This window comes from Hesperophylax consimilis, chromosome 8 (assembly GCF_061612785.1).
Source record: "Hesperophylax consimilis isolate HC1 chromosome 8, BYU_Hcon_1.0, whole genome shotgun sequence".
Classification (NCBI taxonomy): Eukaryota; Metazoa; Arthropoda; class Insecta; order Trichoptera; family Limnephilidae; genus Hesperophylax; species Hesperophylax consimilis.
The window spans coordinates 22568045-22583541 of NC_142843.1; the positions used below are offsets into that span (position 1 = coordinate 22568045).

Genomic DNA, 15497 nt, shown 5'->3' on the forward strand with positions numbered 1-15497 from the left:
ATGCCTTTTTAATTTAATGAACCCCTCTACAAGGTCAAGAATTACTGGGATTTTCTTTTAATACGTGTCTTTGTTTGATTTAATTTCTCGGTGCTCCCGGTGTTTATGATGCAAGCATGGGGATGAAATAATTGTAGCATTATGGATCTCAAGGAACTGCACACAATACGCTAATTACCTACTACATGCGACGCAACACTCAGCTATGTGTTCCTGGTCTCCAAATGACTGTGTGAATTCATGGTTATTGTGTTCCGAGCAATTACTATCTGCTACCTTCCTGAAGATACTACGTTTGTTTATTGTTTTAATGTGCTCTAACGCCCCATGATATTATAATATATGATAGATGATTCTCATAATGCGGGGTCTAAAGACAGCGATGCAATGTTAAATAGAATGCCAGATGGACAGGAAGAAAGAAGAAAGAAGGAGTAGTAGTAGGAGGATGGAAAGACTAGAGGACTGGCGACGAATAACTAGGACTGGAACCGATAGAGGGCAAAGGGTTTTTTGTGGAGGAAACTAAATCCCGCCATAGCCATGGGTGCAAGAGCCGTGATAATCGTTAACTTTAAGAAACCCTGGTTAACCATTATCACGGCTCTTGCACCCATAATAATGGTTTGCCTTATGAAACCCTCTAAGGTTAACCATTAGCACGGCTCTTGCACCCATGATAATGGTCAACCTTAAGAAACCCAAGATGCGCAGCAAGATAAATCAATGAAAATCGATTGAAGATAATAAAACGCTGATAATCTTTTTATTTTTATTTTTTAATTAGTCGATTAATTATTGCTTGTAATTATTTGTTATCCTTTATGGTACGCATAAAACCTTGTCTTATAAACGTTAGTTTATCATTAAGAAATAATAATATTTTCCAAGTCAAAAATATTTCACCAATAAATGAAGATATTATATGTCTCGACGCCATGTAGTGAGAAATTTAGCACTAACAAAGCCTTTTTACAAAAATAAAGTTGGTTGTTTACAGTTAGAGAAAATATAATACGCAGTAATTGTTGATTGAGGTACTAGTACACATTGAATTGGCGGGTTGGAAATAAGCCGACATCAGAAGGCACAGATTCAGTTCCCGTTGGCGGCATTTATTTTTACTCGGGATATATTTTCAATTTGTATTAATATTTCAGGCGACTAATTATTGCTTTTAATTTATTTTTAATTTCAATAAAAAAATCACGGTTAAACATATCAAGTACATACATAAAAATGGATAATATTAAAATTTTTAATTCTCCATAATATTCCGTTACTGCTAAGAGATTTGGCACAATTTTGAAAATGATATATCGGTTCAGCGTCTGCTTGTCCATGTCTACACGATTTTAAATACAACATTGAACCAGATCGAATGAACGGCTATGATAATGATAGCGTACGAAGAGAGAAGAAAGAAGAGAGTATAGTGAAGTAGGCTACGGGAAACTGGTGTAATGTCGCGGGAAAAGGAACCGTTAAACTTCTGTCACATATAACCAATCAACCAGACAACCATACAACCATACACTCAATCGATCACACCGTCGTTGTACTGCTAAAACGAATTAAGTCAAAAACACCGCTTTTGAGTTAGTGAAATTCTCTATTGAAAATTTGTCTTCGCGTAACTTTTGTTTACGTTCCAACAAATGTTAAAGTTGTGGATGTCAAATAGTAGATTACTCCGTTGATTTTATATTTTTTCATATGGTACTGTAGTATAACTGCATTTAGGTCAAATGTGAAAAAAAAATAGCAGTGCATGACTGGGATAAATCTAAATTTCTGCAACACGCAAAAGCATTCATTTCGTCTGACTTTACGATCACTCGAGGACAATACAAAAGACAATACAATACTGTAGTGTCCCTGCTCCTTGAAAAACCTCAACCGCGCAGAGCAGGACGATGACAATACATCAATTCTACCATAATAGTTCAAACGCGAAACGCTGTAAAAATGAATACACGACGACGGGCGTTACGAGCGAGTTCGCGAAAAATATTATCTTTCTATCGGTCCGAGTCCAAGATGTATTGTAGTGTTCCATTTACGCGATATTTTTAAGCCATTTTTAAGCACCATTTTTAATGCGAGATTCAAGCGTCGAGAGCCGAGAGACTGACTATTGTTCTACTGTTTTGTCAAAACGCGTTTACACACGGACAACACGGCCGGAGACGGTGGTGGGGGTAAGACACTATCCAGCGGATATAGCTTGTCCGTCTATCTCTGGAATAGTGCCTTGGTTCATTGTTCTGTCTTCCAAACTAGGATAGTCTTTCTTTAATTTTAGTTTTCCAACTGTCGCAACTAAAGTCTCTCGTCTGCGGGCAAATTATTAGGGTATAAGATCATGGAATTTAAATATTCGCAAAGTTTTTACAATTACGACATTCAAAAAGTTTTGCAGTGCTTACTTTTATTATATTAAAAGTGAACCATTCATAATTTCACTGGAATTTTAATTTCAAAAGTCACATAACAAGTTTGAAACATGTTGTATGCAAGCAATGCATCTGTGTGAACACTGTATTCGCATCTACATTCGCTGCGATACATACTTGACTCGTATACCTAATGCTTATCATCTGTTCATACTTATCTGATTTTCACTTAATATAGAAAATAGTTAGGGTTTAGTTTGTAGAGATTTGAAATAGTCTGTTTTTAGTGGACTAAGTACGAGTATAATATTTCCCGATCATTTGAACTAATGCTTTTTCGCAGCTTTCTGAGGATGCAAACAATCAACCATAAAACCTTGAGTTGATGGTCACACTTATTCCTAAGAAATTTGGAACGCCCTAGAATTTAAGGTTTATTCCGAAATGTCAGTCAGGTTCAATTACTGCTTTAGATATGGTTATTATTTTGGTCACTTTAAAGAAAAGCGTTCAGCTTAGAATCACAACAATATTATTATTTGGTGCGCGGATTCACTTTCGATAGTCTAATGCTGAATTCTCGATTTCTTTCTCGGAATGAATGAAAAACAACGACGACACTTTAAAATAATCGTCACTCTATCGTAAAAAAAATGAGAAACTCTCCAGCAAAATTCTAAATTCTAAATTCAAAAAATATATTTACTGCACAAAATACAGAGTACAACGGGTATAGCTTATAGGTTACATCCTATTTCTTCCCGCTAACCCAACAGATACACATTATATTACATAACCCAACAATTACATGTTAACAAATGTATGTAAATAAAAAATAAAAAAACGGAGGTATTTAATATATGTAAGGTATTGATTTAAGGTGTACTGATATTTGTTTAAAAGAAATGTTTTTAGTGATGATTTAAATTTAAGTATGTCGGTTATTTGTTTGATGCTACTTGGAAGGTTGTTTTATACTTTAATGGCCATTGGTCCTTTTTGAAATATAGTTTTAGCAGGGAGATTTGGCGTCATAAAAATTGCAGATAATTATACTATGTCAAAACAAGTAGGTATTCAGCTCGCTAAGTTTTTTTTCCATCATGGGCTATGGAACTATGAAAAATTAAAATAGTAATGTTTAAAAGGAAAAATTAAATAGAAAAAGTGATAAATAGAAACTTATTGAAAATATTGGGTAAGATATCGCGGATGCGTTATTCAAAAAAGTTTTTTTTTAAAACATATTCGTTTGAATTGTTTTAAAATAAAATAACGCTAATCTTAGCTTACTCTTATTCAGGTTAATCGATTGTATACTTCGAGTAGTTTTTACGTATTTTAATTCGTGTGAATTTTGGTAACAGTGAATAGTAATATCCTCCGTCTGACCCATTGTTTAAAAGTTTAAAAAAATTTAAAACCACTATAATATTATAACACTGACTACTGTTACTAATAATTTATAATGAGAGCCTAAACATTACCTCCACATACCCGTACTTAACTAACGTGACGCTACGAAATCGTAATGTAAAACTTTGGTCCGTAATATAAAATTTTAAAAAACCTTTTTTATACTCACACGGAGAAAACTTGCTGATATAAAATATTACTAATATATTGAGAATCTCTTCAAATTGTTCGTAATCTGGTTAAAAACGGGATTGCAGGCCTTTAACGAATGAAACAACGTGTTTTATTTAAAGTTTATTAATAAATCTGTCAAGTTTCGAATATTTTCACATCTCGTCATTGTATATTATCAAGACAAACGCAGGTGAATGAACACGTGTTACGATAAATTATGAATGTGCTAAAATTTTATTAGGAAATTACCTGCAATCCCGTTTTATACAAGATTTTAATAAATCAGCGATACTTGTTTTTCTAAGTTAAATTGTTTAAAATGTTGGAAAAATATAAAAATTGCTTTTGTATAACGCTGTTACGTGCTGATTTATTATACTGTTACACTGTATTCTAATAATAGTAAACACTGAGAGCCAACCTATTACTTCCACACACTTAACAACGTTTTCATATAAAACCTGGGTAGGTAATATACTCGTAAAATCATTATATCACTATTTTCGATAATTATTCACTAATTTCGGTAACATTGGATAGAACGTTTACCTAAACTCGGTTTTACCCATTTTTTCAAAGATTGGTAAAACGTGAAACCCAAACGCTGGCGCTGTTAGTATTATACATACGACCTCCACACTTACAAACTTTAACTTACTTTAACTTAAACGTTACGCCGACGTCGTAATGTATAACTTAGCTCCGTAGTAATCATAAATTTATTGTATATATTTATGCCACCGTTTATAATAATCACAAGGTATAAATCTTAAGCGTCCCTTTTATATTTCTCTGAGAAGTGAAAATTCTACTACGTTACACATTATTTTAATTTCCTTTTGAATGCGGGCGTAGATTTAAAAGCGGGAGGGTCTTGAAGCTATTACTTTGCTCTACCACCGCCAGGGGGGTAAAATGGTAAATACGTTATAGGGCTCCATCTTCCGGCGTGGTATGGCCGCATCCTAATTGTTTCTGACTCAAATTTAAATAATAAAAAAAAAGTGGGTGTGTCAAGCCTACGCAAGACAGAAGTGAAACTTCTAGTTTCAGCTGATGCTTGGCGTGGCGCAGTTCGCTGGTGTCTGAGAGAGAGGAAAGAAGAGAAGAGAGAGAACGTTCGTGAGCGGCTCCCCCACCTCAACAAGGTTTCACTTCAAAAATGCCACAGCCGAGAATCGAACCTCGCTTAACTGATTGAAAGCCAACCACGCTGAGCACCAACTGTAAGCAAAGCCGCATAAATTGATTATATTATGTAGGTTCTGAAAATATGAGAGCTTGTTATGTTTTATAATGTTACCTACATCACACCCAAAATATAATATATTTTTAAAAATAATGTACAATGTACAGAAATATAATCCCACACAAGATCGCGTAGTGCGCTCTAGCGAACGGATATTTTATCAGAGGGAGATAGTTTTAATTTTTTTTTCTGTAAATTATTACATATTATCAAAATAAATAAATTAATTAAATAAATGTAATACAATTATCATAATATACGGATTAGATAATAATTTTAATCCAACACAATAACGCAAAGCGCGCTCTAGCGGAGTAATGTTTTATCACAGTGAGATAAGTGTTTTTTTTATTTTGCAATATTATTTTCTTTTAAAAAATGTTCTGACCTACTAAAAAATAAGATATTGAATGAAAAAGGCGTTAAAAACAAAAAAATAATGTGCGATGGCCGAGAATCGAACTCGGATCAACTGCTTGGAAGGCAACTATGCTGACCATTACACCACCAACGCCAGTTGTCGGGATGAGCTAAGAAGCATTTATATGTTACTTCAAAACTTTGACTAGATCAAATGAACTTTAATCGGTGGTGGGGGTACCCGCATTTTCGTTTCGGTCATGAGTCGGTTTTACTCCGGTCCTCGAAATTGCATGACGCGCGTAAAGAAGTTTCACTTCAAAAAAAATTGATTTGAATTTTAAGTTTTACTGTGTTGAAAAATGTCATTACAATGACAATATTTTGTTGCACAAACATTTCGTCAAAATAGTGCAAAAAGTAGGTAGGTATTTGAAAATAAAATCTGATTTTTTAACTGAAATCTATAACATAACAGTCTAAATTTTAGTTGATTATTTTGTAGTTTTGTCATAAATGCTGATAATAAATAATACTTCATGGAAAACATATGTTTTCAGAATTTTTGTGATCAAACTATCATTTTTTTGTTGGATCTTGTAAAGTTACAGTTAGCTTCTTACGTAACACAAGTGCGAGTATCGTTAGTGAATGTCGTTTCTATAAATGATTAAGTTACAAACTGCATAAACCCAATATAATAAATACATTGTCTATATAGGTAAATATGCTCGCTAACGTAATATGTCACCTTTTTAAATTTATTCACAAATAAATTATTAACGTATTCTGTGGCTGGTCTCCCCTTAGAATCTCTTTGAAATCCCGAAACGTCTTTACAATCCCATACAAATTAAACAATAGATATAAATGAGTCTGCAAGTCGGGTAGAGAATGGAATTATTTCGTCTGTATCGCGCTCTGAGGGCTTTCATCACAACACAATGCACTTTGAGGTTAGGTCTATATTAGAGGCACTTTCGGCGGGGAGCAACTACCTCCTCCACCCTCCTGCAGCGGGGAGGGGGAGGTGGGTATGTACCGCCGGAGACCACCCCATTATTCCTTTATTTGTCATGCGGCCACCCCATCTCGATAACAGTATCGATTGATTCCCCTCCAATGGCGGGTCTAAGATTGCAAGTAATGGAATTAAATAATTATGCGTGGGTTCCTAAATACACTACACGCTGTGCCGGTAGGTACTTGTATACGTACATGCTACCTACAGGCTACAGGGTACAGGCGCCCCATCAACATGCTCTGATATTTAACGTCACATTTGTCCTTTTGCTTCGTGTGCAAATTAGATTATTTGAGCGAGTTCAAACTAATATTCGATGGGGGATATTTGTGCTACATTATATTCTCAACTTCGGCACATTCGTAGCTATCACTTTGATAATAAATCTATGTAACACATATAAAAACGTTGTTCAGAAAATGTTTTTTTTTAAAACTCTTCACTTAAAGATTGTCTTAATTTTGCCTATTCATCCCACTTATAGAAGAGTTTTTTTGGCTCGTACGGAAATATTATGTCGTAATTGCAAATAATGAGCAATGCATGTGGATTTACTGTTAATTTATTGAATACTGTTACATTGCTAGTATACTTTATGGTGTACTGTGTTTGTATGTAGGTCTCTCGAACTCACATCACTATTACTTAAGATGTTTGCAAAAAAATAGTTTATTTTGACCGTACCTTATTATATCACATTAGTTTTTTTACAAATTGGAAAGGAATAGAAATAAAATAATGATTAACTATGATAACCTAAATAGATAAGTTCTAATAAACTACTAGATAGTTGGAATAATCGAATATTAAATATTAAAAATATATTTTTCGTACTATTGAAAACGCTTGACATTTTTTAAAATAAAATACCTACGTCTGCTCGTCAACAGCAATATTTTCTACATCATATATTAAGCAGTAAACAAAGATCAAAAATTATTTATCAATTAAAGCATTCAAATATTTTGTTGAAATTAATTAGTCAGATTTTCACATCCAATAAATGGTATTTAGGAGTTAACTATTTAAATGCGGTTCAATCTATGCTTAAAAATAATTAAATTGTACTGTTTAAATTACTTATAATCGGGTCAGGTTATCACAGAGAAGCACGTTACAAAAGATCGCGAATCATCCCTCGCCAATGTAAACAATGCAACTTACCGCAACGGCGCGGATGGCGACCAACATAAATAACAACCCATAGAGTCTCCACCAACTGAACGCCATTGTTTATCCAATTTAAAACTTAATGTATCTAATAAATTTTCACGAGAATTACGATAAAAATGTATTTTCACTGAAGATTTAAGGCGGCAAACGGCACTGCGCGAGCTTCCTTCTCGGAAGCAGATTGTTAACTCAAATCGCGCGCGTCTCTGAGAAAGTTTGCGAGCTTACTAAACTCCCATCTCCCGTCACTCCGTACTATAATCGAGAGCAAGAAAGTAGGGGGCTCGCAGTCGCAAAGGAAAACCTGCACAGTCAGGCAGAGCAAGAACCACCGCGCCATACCTCTCCCCTCCTGTTCAAACCTCGGTTACTGGTTACCGTGATTAGTCAGTAGCTGGTGGCCTATGTCTTGGTCAGATGGCAGAGCAGATTCAGTCAGTTTAAACCCCCGTTAAATTGCAGGTTTCTATAAGTTTACGAGGGAACAGCCGCGCCGCGAGAATGACAGGGAAATGGTGCCGAGGAATGTCGGATGCAAAATTACTGACCCATTTTTTCCCTTTCGAAGGTACACGAAACCTGAAAAAATCAGAACGCAGACGGGACTCAATAAGACGCTTCCATTAAAGTGTTTATCGGTCACACTGCCAGGGTCATGTTTTCGCGAATGCCTGAAGTTTTATAACAGTTCATGAGAGGTACTACTGATGTTTTGACACAGTTTATTTATGAAGCGAATATCTTGAGATTGCACTTTAATTCATTCATTCAAGATGAGCTGGCCTTTAAGCTAAATCATGGTACTTTATTCACTGTTCACAAATTTTTGCTATTGAATGAACTCCAACAATACAGTTCATCATCCTAGTTAATATCCTCGCATCCGAATAATTCGGTGATGAAGACAACAATAAAAAGCAATTATGACTGGTCTGCGTGGGAGTTTTGAGATTATTCTAGTAGTTCTAGTACAGTCACAGTACCTACCATGGGCTGGGAACCCGTGCTTAAGTAGATAGATTTCTTTGCGAATCGATTTTCCTTACGTTGAAATTTTATGGAAATGTAATCATGAAGTCGGGTCTCCAGCAACCAAATGTTTTCAAAACATCGAACAAAAACAAAAACATTGGGTCGGGGCCACAACGCTTTTTGTTTTCCATCGGCCACAATTTTTTTTTTTTTAAATTACGGCCCTGTCTCAATGTTTTATGTTTACACAAGTATTTGGTTCAATGTTTGTGGTGATATTTACCCTGGAGACAAGGCTTATTAAGTGTGCTCATCGAATAATGCGCAGAAATTAAGTACATAGAATAAAGAAGAAAACAAGAAGCCTACCCTGCATATTTGAATGGAAACAAATGTGACCACTGACTTACCTAGGACCTTTTGGTACTAGACCATTTAGCACGCGGTCTATCTCTCTTACACTTGCTTAAAATTGTATATCGCCATTGCATTTTAATTTCTTTATCATAGTGAAACAGTTTTGTATGCAAACATAGACCTAAATTCGGCTTATATTTAGATCACGAAACACGCCCACAAGGCACTTCTTGTGTTATTCTTTATTCTATGATTAAGTATAATTTATTATTTCTGTATCACTTCGTATTTTTGTAATTATTTTGTTTGGCTATGGGCTATGCAGGCTATGCTGTTTTAATATCCCGTATTCAAAATTCAAAAAAAAAAATATTTATTGCACAAAAATACAGAGTGCAAAGGGTATAGCTTATAGGTTACATCCTATTTCCTCCAGCTAACCCAACAAATACACATTATATTACATAACCCAACAATTACATGTTAACAAATGTATGTAAATAAAAAATAAAAAACAGAGGTATTTAATTTATGTAAGGTATTCATTTAAGTTGTAGTAACATTTGTTTAAAAGAAATGTTTTAGTGATAATCTAAATTTAAGTATGTCGGTTATTTGTTTGATGCTACGTGGAAGGTTGTTATATACTAATGGCCATGTAGTGTGGTCCTTTTTGAAATATAGTTTTGTTTGCTTTTGGGATTAATAAGTTTTCTATGAACCTTGTAGCGTGTTCATGTGTTAAGTTTTTTTTGTGGGAACTTTTCTGGAGATGATCGAACTAACAGGCATAACTTCATTGTCACTGTCAGAAGTTTGAGATTTTTAAAAATTGGACATGAATCCCGATTCCGTATTTTATCATTGAGTATACGTATTCATAGTATGCGGTGATTACTGACTCGATATTTAAGATATTTTGAAGGGTGCATAGAACAAAATAAAAGCTACTGATTTTTGCTACAACTTTAGATACATATATTGCCCTTTTTATGTGAGCACCTACCGCAAAAAAGTCTCAAATGCTCCCAACCGTCCGGACCCAGAGAGACTATGGCGTTCCCAATTGACGTTTGTTCTAAGGCTTAATTTAGAGGTGAGGGGGTGGAGATAGGAAAGAGAAAGTTGGGGAAGTACCTGACTATTGAGATAAAAAACACGGCTACTGCCATTTCAAGCAACGTTTCGATCTTAAATTGTGGTCTTCTACCAAGGCGATACTGACAGTATCTACCACTCTGGAACATGCTGCATATATAGGTACTTATATCATTTTTAATGAATAAATTGTGATACAACACAAATACAAGTAAAATAAACTTGCGCACGCTGGGATTTGAGCCCACGACCTCCGGGTTCGTAGTCGAAGATCGTAATCACTCAACAAAGGATGCCAACGGTTGTTGTCATTGAATGCATGCCTACACGGAGAAAAATGAGTATTTCTTTATTAATAATCTCTTCAAATTATTGGTTCAAATAGCAGGTCTAAACGAATGAATTAACAGGTTTCCTGATAAACTTTTATTAAATTACGAATATATTATCACGATGTCGGAACAAGTATCGAAAATGAAAATCCGAATATTTTCGCATTTCATCATGATATATTATTAAGGCATGTTTTTAACCGGATTACCAATGATTTGAAAAAATTCTTAATAAATTAACAATACTCATTTTTCTCCGTGCAATAGCTGGTAATCAAGTTACGTCGGTGCTGCTTCATGGGGCTGACAGATTACGCTATATCATCATGGCTTGGCCCATTTCAGCATATTGCTTGCCAAACAATCCCAATGGGAATGAATGTCGAGCGATATGCTGAAATAGTCCAAGCCACGAGAGTAGAACGTGGTCTGTTGCAGGCTTCATGCGTTGCTACTTTATCACAGCTAACAAAGTTCCTGTAAATCGTAGAGGTTGAAATCATATACACTGCTATTTCACACATAGCGCCCGTTATTAGTGTTGAACGATCGCAAGCTTTAGGCTAGCGCCACACTTGACGGAAATTCCGTCGCGTAACTTCCGCGACGGAACGCCAATACATGTAATTGCATATAAATTACAAATAGCGGGCACACTACGCGGAAGATCGGTCGTTCCGTCGCGGACAATCGGTTCCTCCGTGGCGGACCGCCGACACTCGCGTCTGTTCCGTCCTCCGCGCACCGATCTTCCGTCGGCGGAAGATCGGCAAAGTCGCATTCCAAGTATTTGTATGCATCGCGCCACATTCGGCGGATAACACGCGGCGACGACGAACGCACAGGATGTTCGACACTGAAAGATTTATTATCGAAGTGCAAAATAGAGTTTGCCTTTGGGAGAGATATAGCCGTTCTAAGTTTTGTATTTTGCTTGGTAATATAGTCCTTCGTTAAATTCAGCAATACATCAAATGATTGTATGGACATTCGATAATATTCGAATACTTTATCTGGATAATTTCTTAGTTGCATATACAAGGTATGAAATTGCCCAATTTCTAGTCGAAGAGTATTTATGGGATGAACCCAATATTTACGCTTTCTTTTTCTTTCTTCTTCTAATGCCTCATAAATAGCTATCACTTCTATCGGATCCATTACGACCACGCTGTATAAGCGTTGGCAGTCGACTGATAATCCGCCACTGAATATTCAGTGTGGCTGCAACGTATGGTAACGGATTGACTCCAGCGGAATTTCCGCGACGGAACGCCAATACATGTTATTGCATATAAATTACAAATAGCGGGCACACTACGCGGAAGATCGGTCGTTCCGTCGCGGACGATCGGTCGTTCCGTGGCGGACCGCCGACACTCGCGTCTGTTCCGTCCTCCGCGCACCGATCTTCCGTCGGCGGAAGATCGGCAAAGTCGCATTCCAAGTATTTGTATGCATCGCGCCACATTCGGCGGATAACACGCGGCGACGACGAACGCACAGGATGTTCGACACTGAAAGATTTATTATCGAAGTGCAAAATAGAGTTTGCCTTTGGGAGAGATATAGCCGTTCTAAGTTTTGTATTTTGCTTGGTAATATAGTCCTTGGTTAAATTCAGCAATACATCAAATGATTGTATGGACATTCGATAATATTCGAATACTTTATCTGGATAATTTCTTAGTTGCATATACAAGGTATGAAATTGCCCAATTTCTAGTCGAAGAGTATTTATGGGATGAACCCAATATTTACGCTTTCTTTTTCTTTCTTCTTCTAATGCCTCATAAATAGCTATCACTTCTATCGGATCCATTACGACCACGCTGTATAAGCGTTGGCAGTCGACTGATAATCCGCCACTGAATATTCAGTGTGGCTGCAACGTATGGTAACGGATTGACTCCAGCGGAATTTCCGCGACGGAACGCCAATACATGTTATTGCATATAAATTACAAATAGCGGGCACACTACGCGGAAGATCGGTCGTTCCGTCGCGGACGATCGGTCGTTCCGTGGCGGACCGCCGACACTCGCGTCTGTTCCGTCCTCCGCGCACCGATCTTCCGTCGGCGGAAGATCGGCAAAGTCGCATTCCAAGTATTTGTATGCATCGCGCCACATTCGGCGGATAACACGCGGCGACGACGAACGCACAGGATGTTCGACACTGAAAGATTTATTATCGAAGTGCAAAATAGAGTTTGCCTTTGGGAGAGATATAGCCGTTCTAAGTTTTGTATTTTGCTTGGTAATATAGTCCTTGGTTAAATTCAGCAATACATCAAATGATTGTATGGACATTCGATAATATTCGAATACTTTATCTGGATAATTTCTTAGTTGCATATACAAGGTATGAAATTGCCCAATTTCTAGTCGAAGAGTATTTATGGGATGAACCCAATATTTACGCTTTCTTTTTCTTTCTTCTTCTAATGCCTCATAAATAGCTATCACTTCTATCGGATCCATTACGACCACGCTGTATAAGCGTTTGCAGTCGACTGATAATCCGCCACTGAATATTCAGTGTGGCTGCAACGTATGGTAACGGATTGACTCCAGCGGAAGTTCCGCGACGGAATTTCCGTCAAGTGTGGCGCTAGCCTTACTCTGACTGAAAACTCGTCGGCATTTTTGAAAAGAAAGAAACCTGTTCCGGTAAAAATGTTAAGTTGGTATATAACTGAACTGGGAAGACTGAGGTGGACATTGAGTCAAGTGTATATATATATATATATATTTTTTTTTTTTTATTAAATATTAAATTTACAATTACATGTTATTACATTACATTAAGTTTATTTTCTTTTTATTACAGTACATCGTGATACACCTTTTTTTAGAGCAAATGCTCGTGTTAAAAAGTATATATTACATTAATATATTACATCAGATCGGATAAGACCAAGAAGATTGACGATTTCATGATTGTGTTTTTTGGTTACCTAATCTAAAGCTTCATACGTACAAGTAATAAATTGTATTTCTGTCTGGTCAACTCCGTGAGGTACCCTAAGGTACCTTCTACCCATCTATCTACTAGTGCAGTGATCTCTAATAATCATGTTTTTTGTATCTACTAACTAGTCTGTAAGTAATGAGAAAAACTATTTTTTTTAATTTAAACCCGTGAAAAATCGTCTTAACAAATCATTTGTAATTTGGATGATGACAAATTAATTTTCTGTTCAAAATAATTTATTATAAGCACGTATTTTATCGCTTGTCTAAATTCTTCACACAGAGAGTTGCAATTTTTAAAATAGAACTTAAATTCAAAGCAAATTTGATTTCATTTACCCCATAGAATAAAGAAATGCCTTATGAACGTTTTTCGTGATCCAAATATTTGCCTAATCGTCGCTTTAATTTTTAATATTAAGTGTCTTTAAAAAATTCAGAAGGGGAGATCTACGATGTCAACCGAGTATAAGTTAGACAAAGCGCTGGGTTATTGAGCTAAACGGAACATTTGTTTCCATTAAAATTCAGAAGGTATGGAGATCTACGATGTCAACCGAGTGTAAGTTAGACAAAGCGCTGGGTTATTGAGCTAAACGGAACATTTGTTTCCATTAAAATTCAGAAGGTATGGAGATCTACGATGTCAACCGAGTGTAAGTTAGACAAAGCGCTGGGTTATTGAGCTAAACGGAACATTTGTTTCCATTAAAATTCAGAAGGTATGGAGATCTACGATGTCAACCGAGTGTAAGTTAGACAAAGCGCTGGGTTATTGAGCTAAACGGAACATTTGTTTCCATTAAAATTCAGAAGGTATGGAGATCTACGATGTCAACCGAGTGTAAGTTAGACAAAGCGCTGGGTTATTGAGCTAAACGGAACATTTGTTTCCATTAAAATTCAGAAGGTATGGAGATCTACGATGTCAACCGAGTGTAAGTTAGACAAAGCGCTGGGTTATTGAGCTAAACGGAACATTTGTTTCCATTAAAATTCAGAAGGTATGGAGATCTACGATGTCAACCGAGTGTAAGTTAGACAAAGCGCTGGGTTATTGAGCTAAACGGAACATTTGTTTCCATTAAAATTTGTAAGGCATTTTTTGTTTTTTTTCTTTATTCTATGATTTTACCAGAGTTACGCAGGACAGACACACAACTGAAATTATTATTTTTGATGTGACTGCATTAAAAGTGAGTTTTCTGTAAAATTCTGAAACTGTTCTAAATTGTTGATAGTTCTTTCTGGTAAATCTGGTAAATTCTGACATTTCTTTTACGAAAGTATTTTACGCCTATAAATTGATTTCCTACATCGGTTTTATGATGTTGGTCTGTCGGTATAGGTACGCATGAATCATAAACATAATTACATACTTATCTAATTGTGTTGTTAATTATACCGATGTGATTACAGTGCGTGAAAGATTTCTAGGGAGAAACTAATTTTTTCTGCATTTCTGCAAGGTATCCTACATTACATAGGGAAAACTAACATGTTGTATTTTTGAAAGCCAATACTTTCAAAATGCTACACGCGTATACGAAAGAGCTGCATGCGACTCACGAGTTACGGTTTCCCGACCCCTGTACCTGATAATAATGTTGTTGCTGATTGTTGATTGATCATGTGTACAATTTTTATCGTATTATACATTAGTTCTCTCGAAAAGTTTAGTATGTAATATTATAAACGCATTCAGACAATGAGTGCAAAAACATTCACATTTTTGTCCATTTGAGAATAGATTTTTTTTTCTGACTATTTACAATTATTTTTTCTTTGTTACTATCTGTTATTTTTTCTATCTTCTCTTCTCACTTCATTTCACTAATAATAATCCCTTACCAGTGTTGCTTAAGGCCCAGCATACCGTTTCACGAATAGAAAATGGGCAACGCCCACCTCTTTTAGTTTTCATAGGGTTCGTATAGGGTTAAGATAGTCGTTTAAATATAAGCGAATTTA

The 15497-nt window shown here is 35.9% G+C and overlaps 1 protein-coding gene across 1 annotated transcript in view; it reads right to left on the minus strand.

The window, feature by feature from the left end:
* LOC149421734 (uncharacterized) overlaps nucleotides 1-7993 on the minus strand; it is a 66129-nt gene extending 58136 nt beyond the window's left edge. The window contains exon 1 of the mRNA XM_089634515.1: nucleotides 7784-7993. Within this exon, the coding sequence (XP_089490641.1) occupies nucleotides 7784-7849 (66 nt within the window). The 5' untranslated portion in view covers nucleotides 7850-7993. The remainder of the gene's footprint in view (nucleotides 1-7783) is intronic.
* Nucleotides 7994-15497: the final 7504 nt, after the last annotated feature.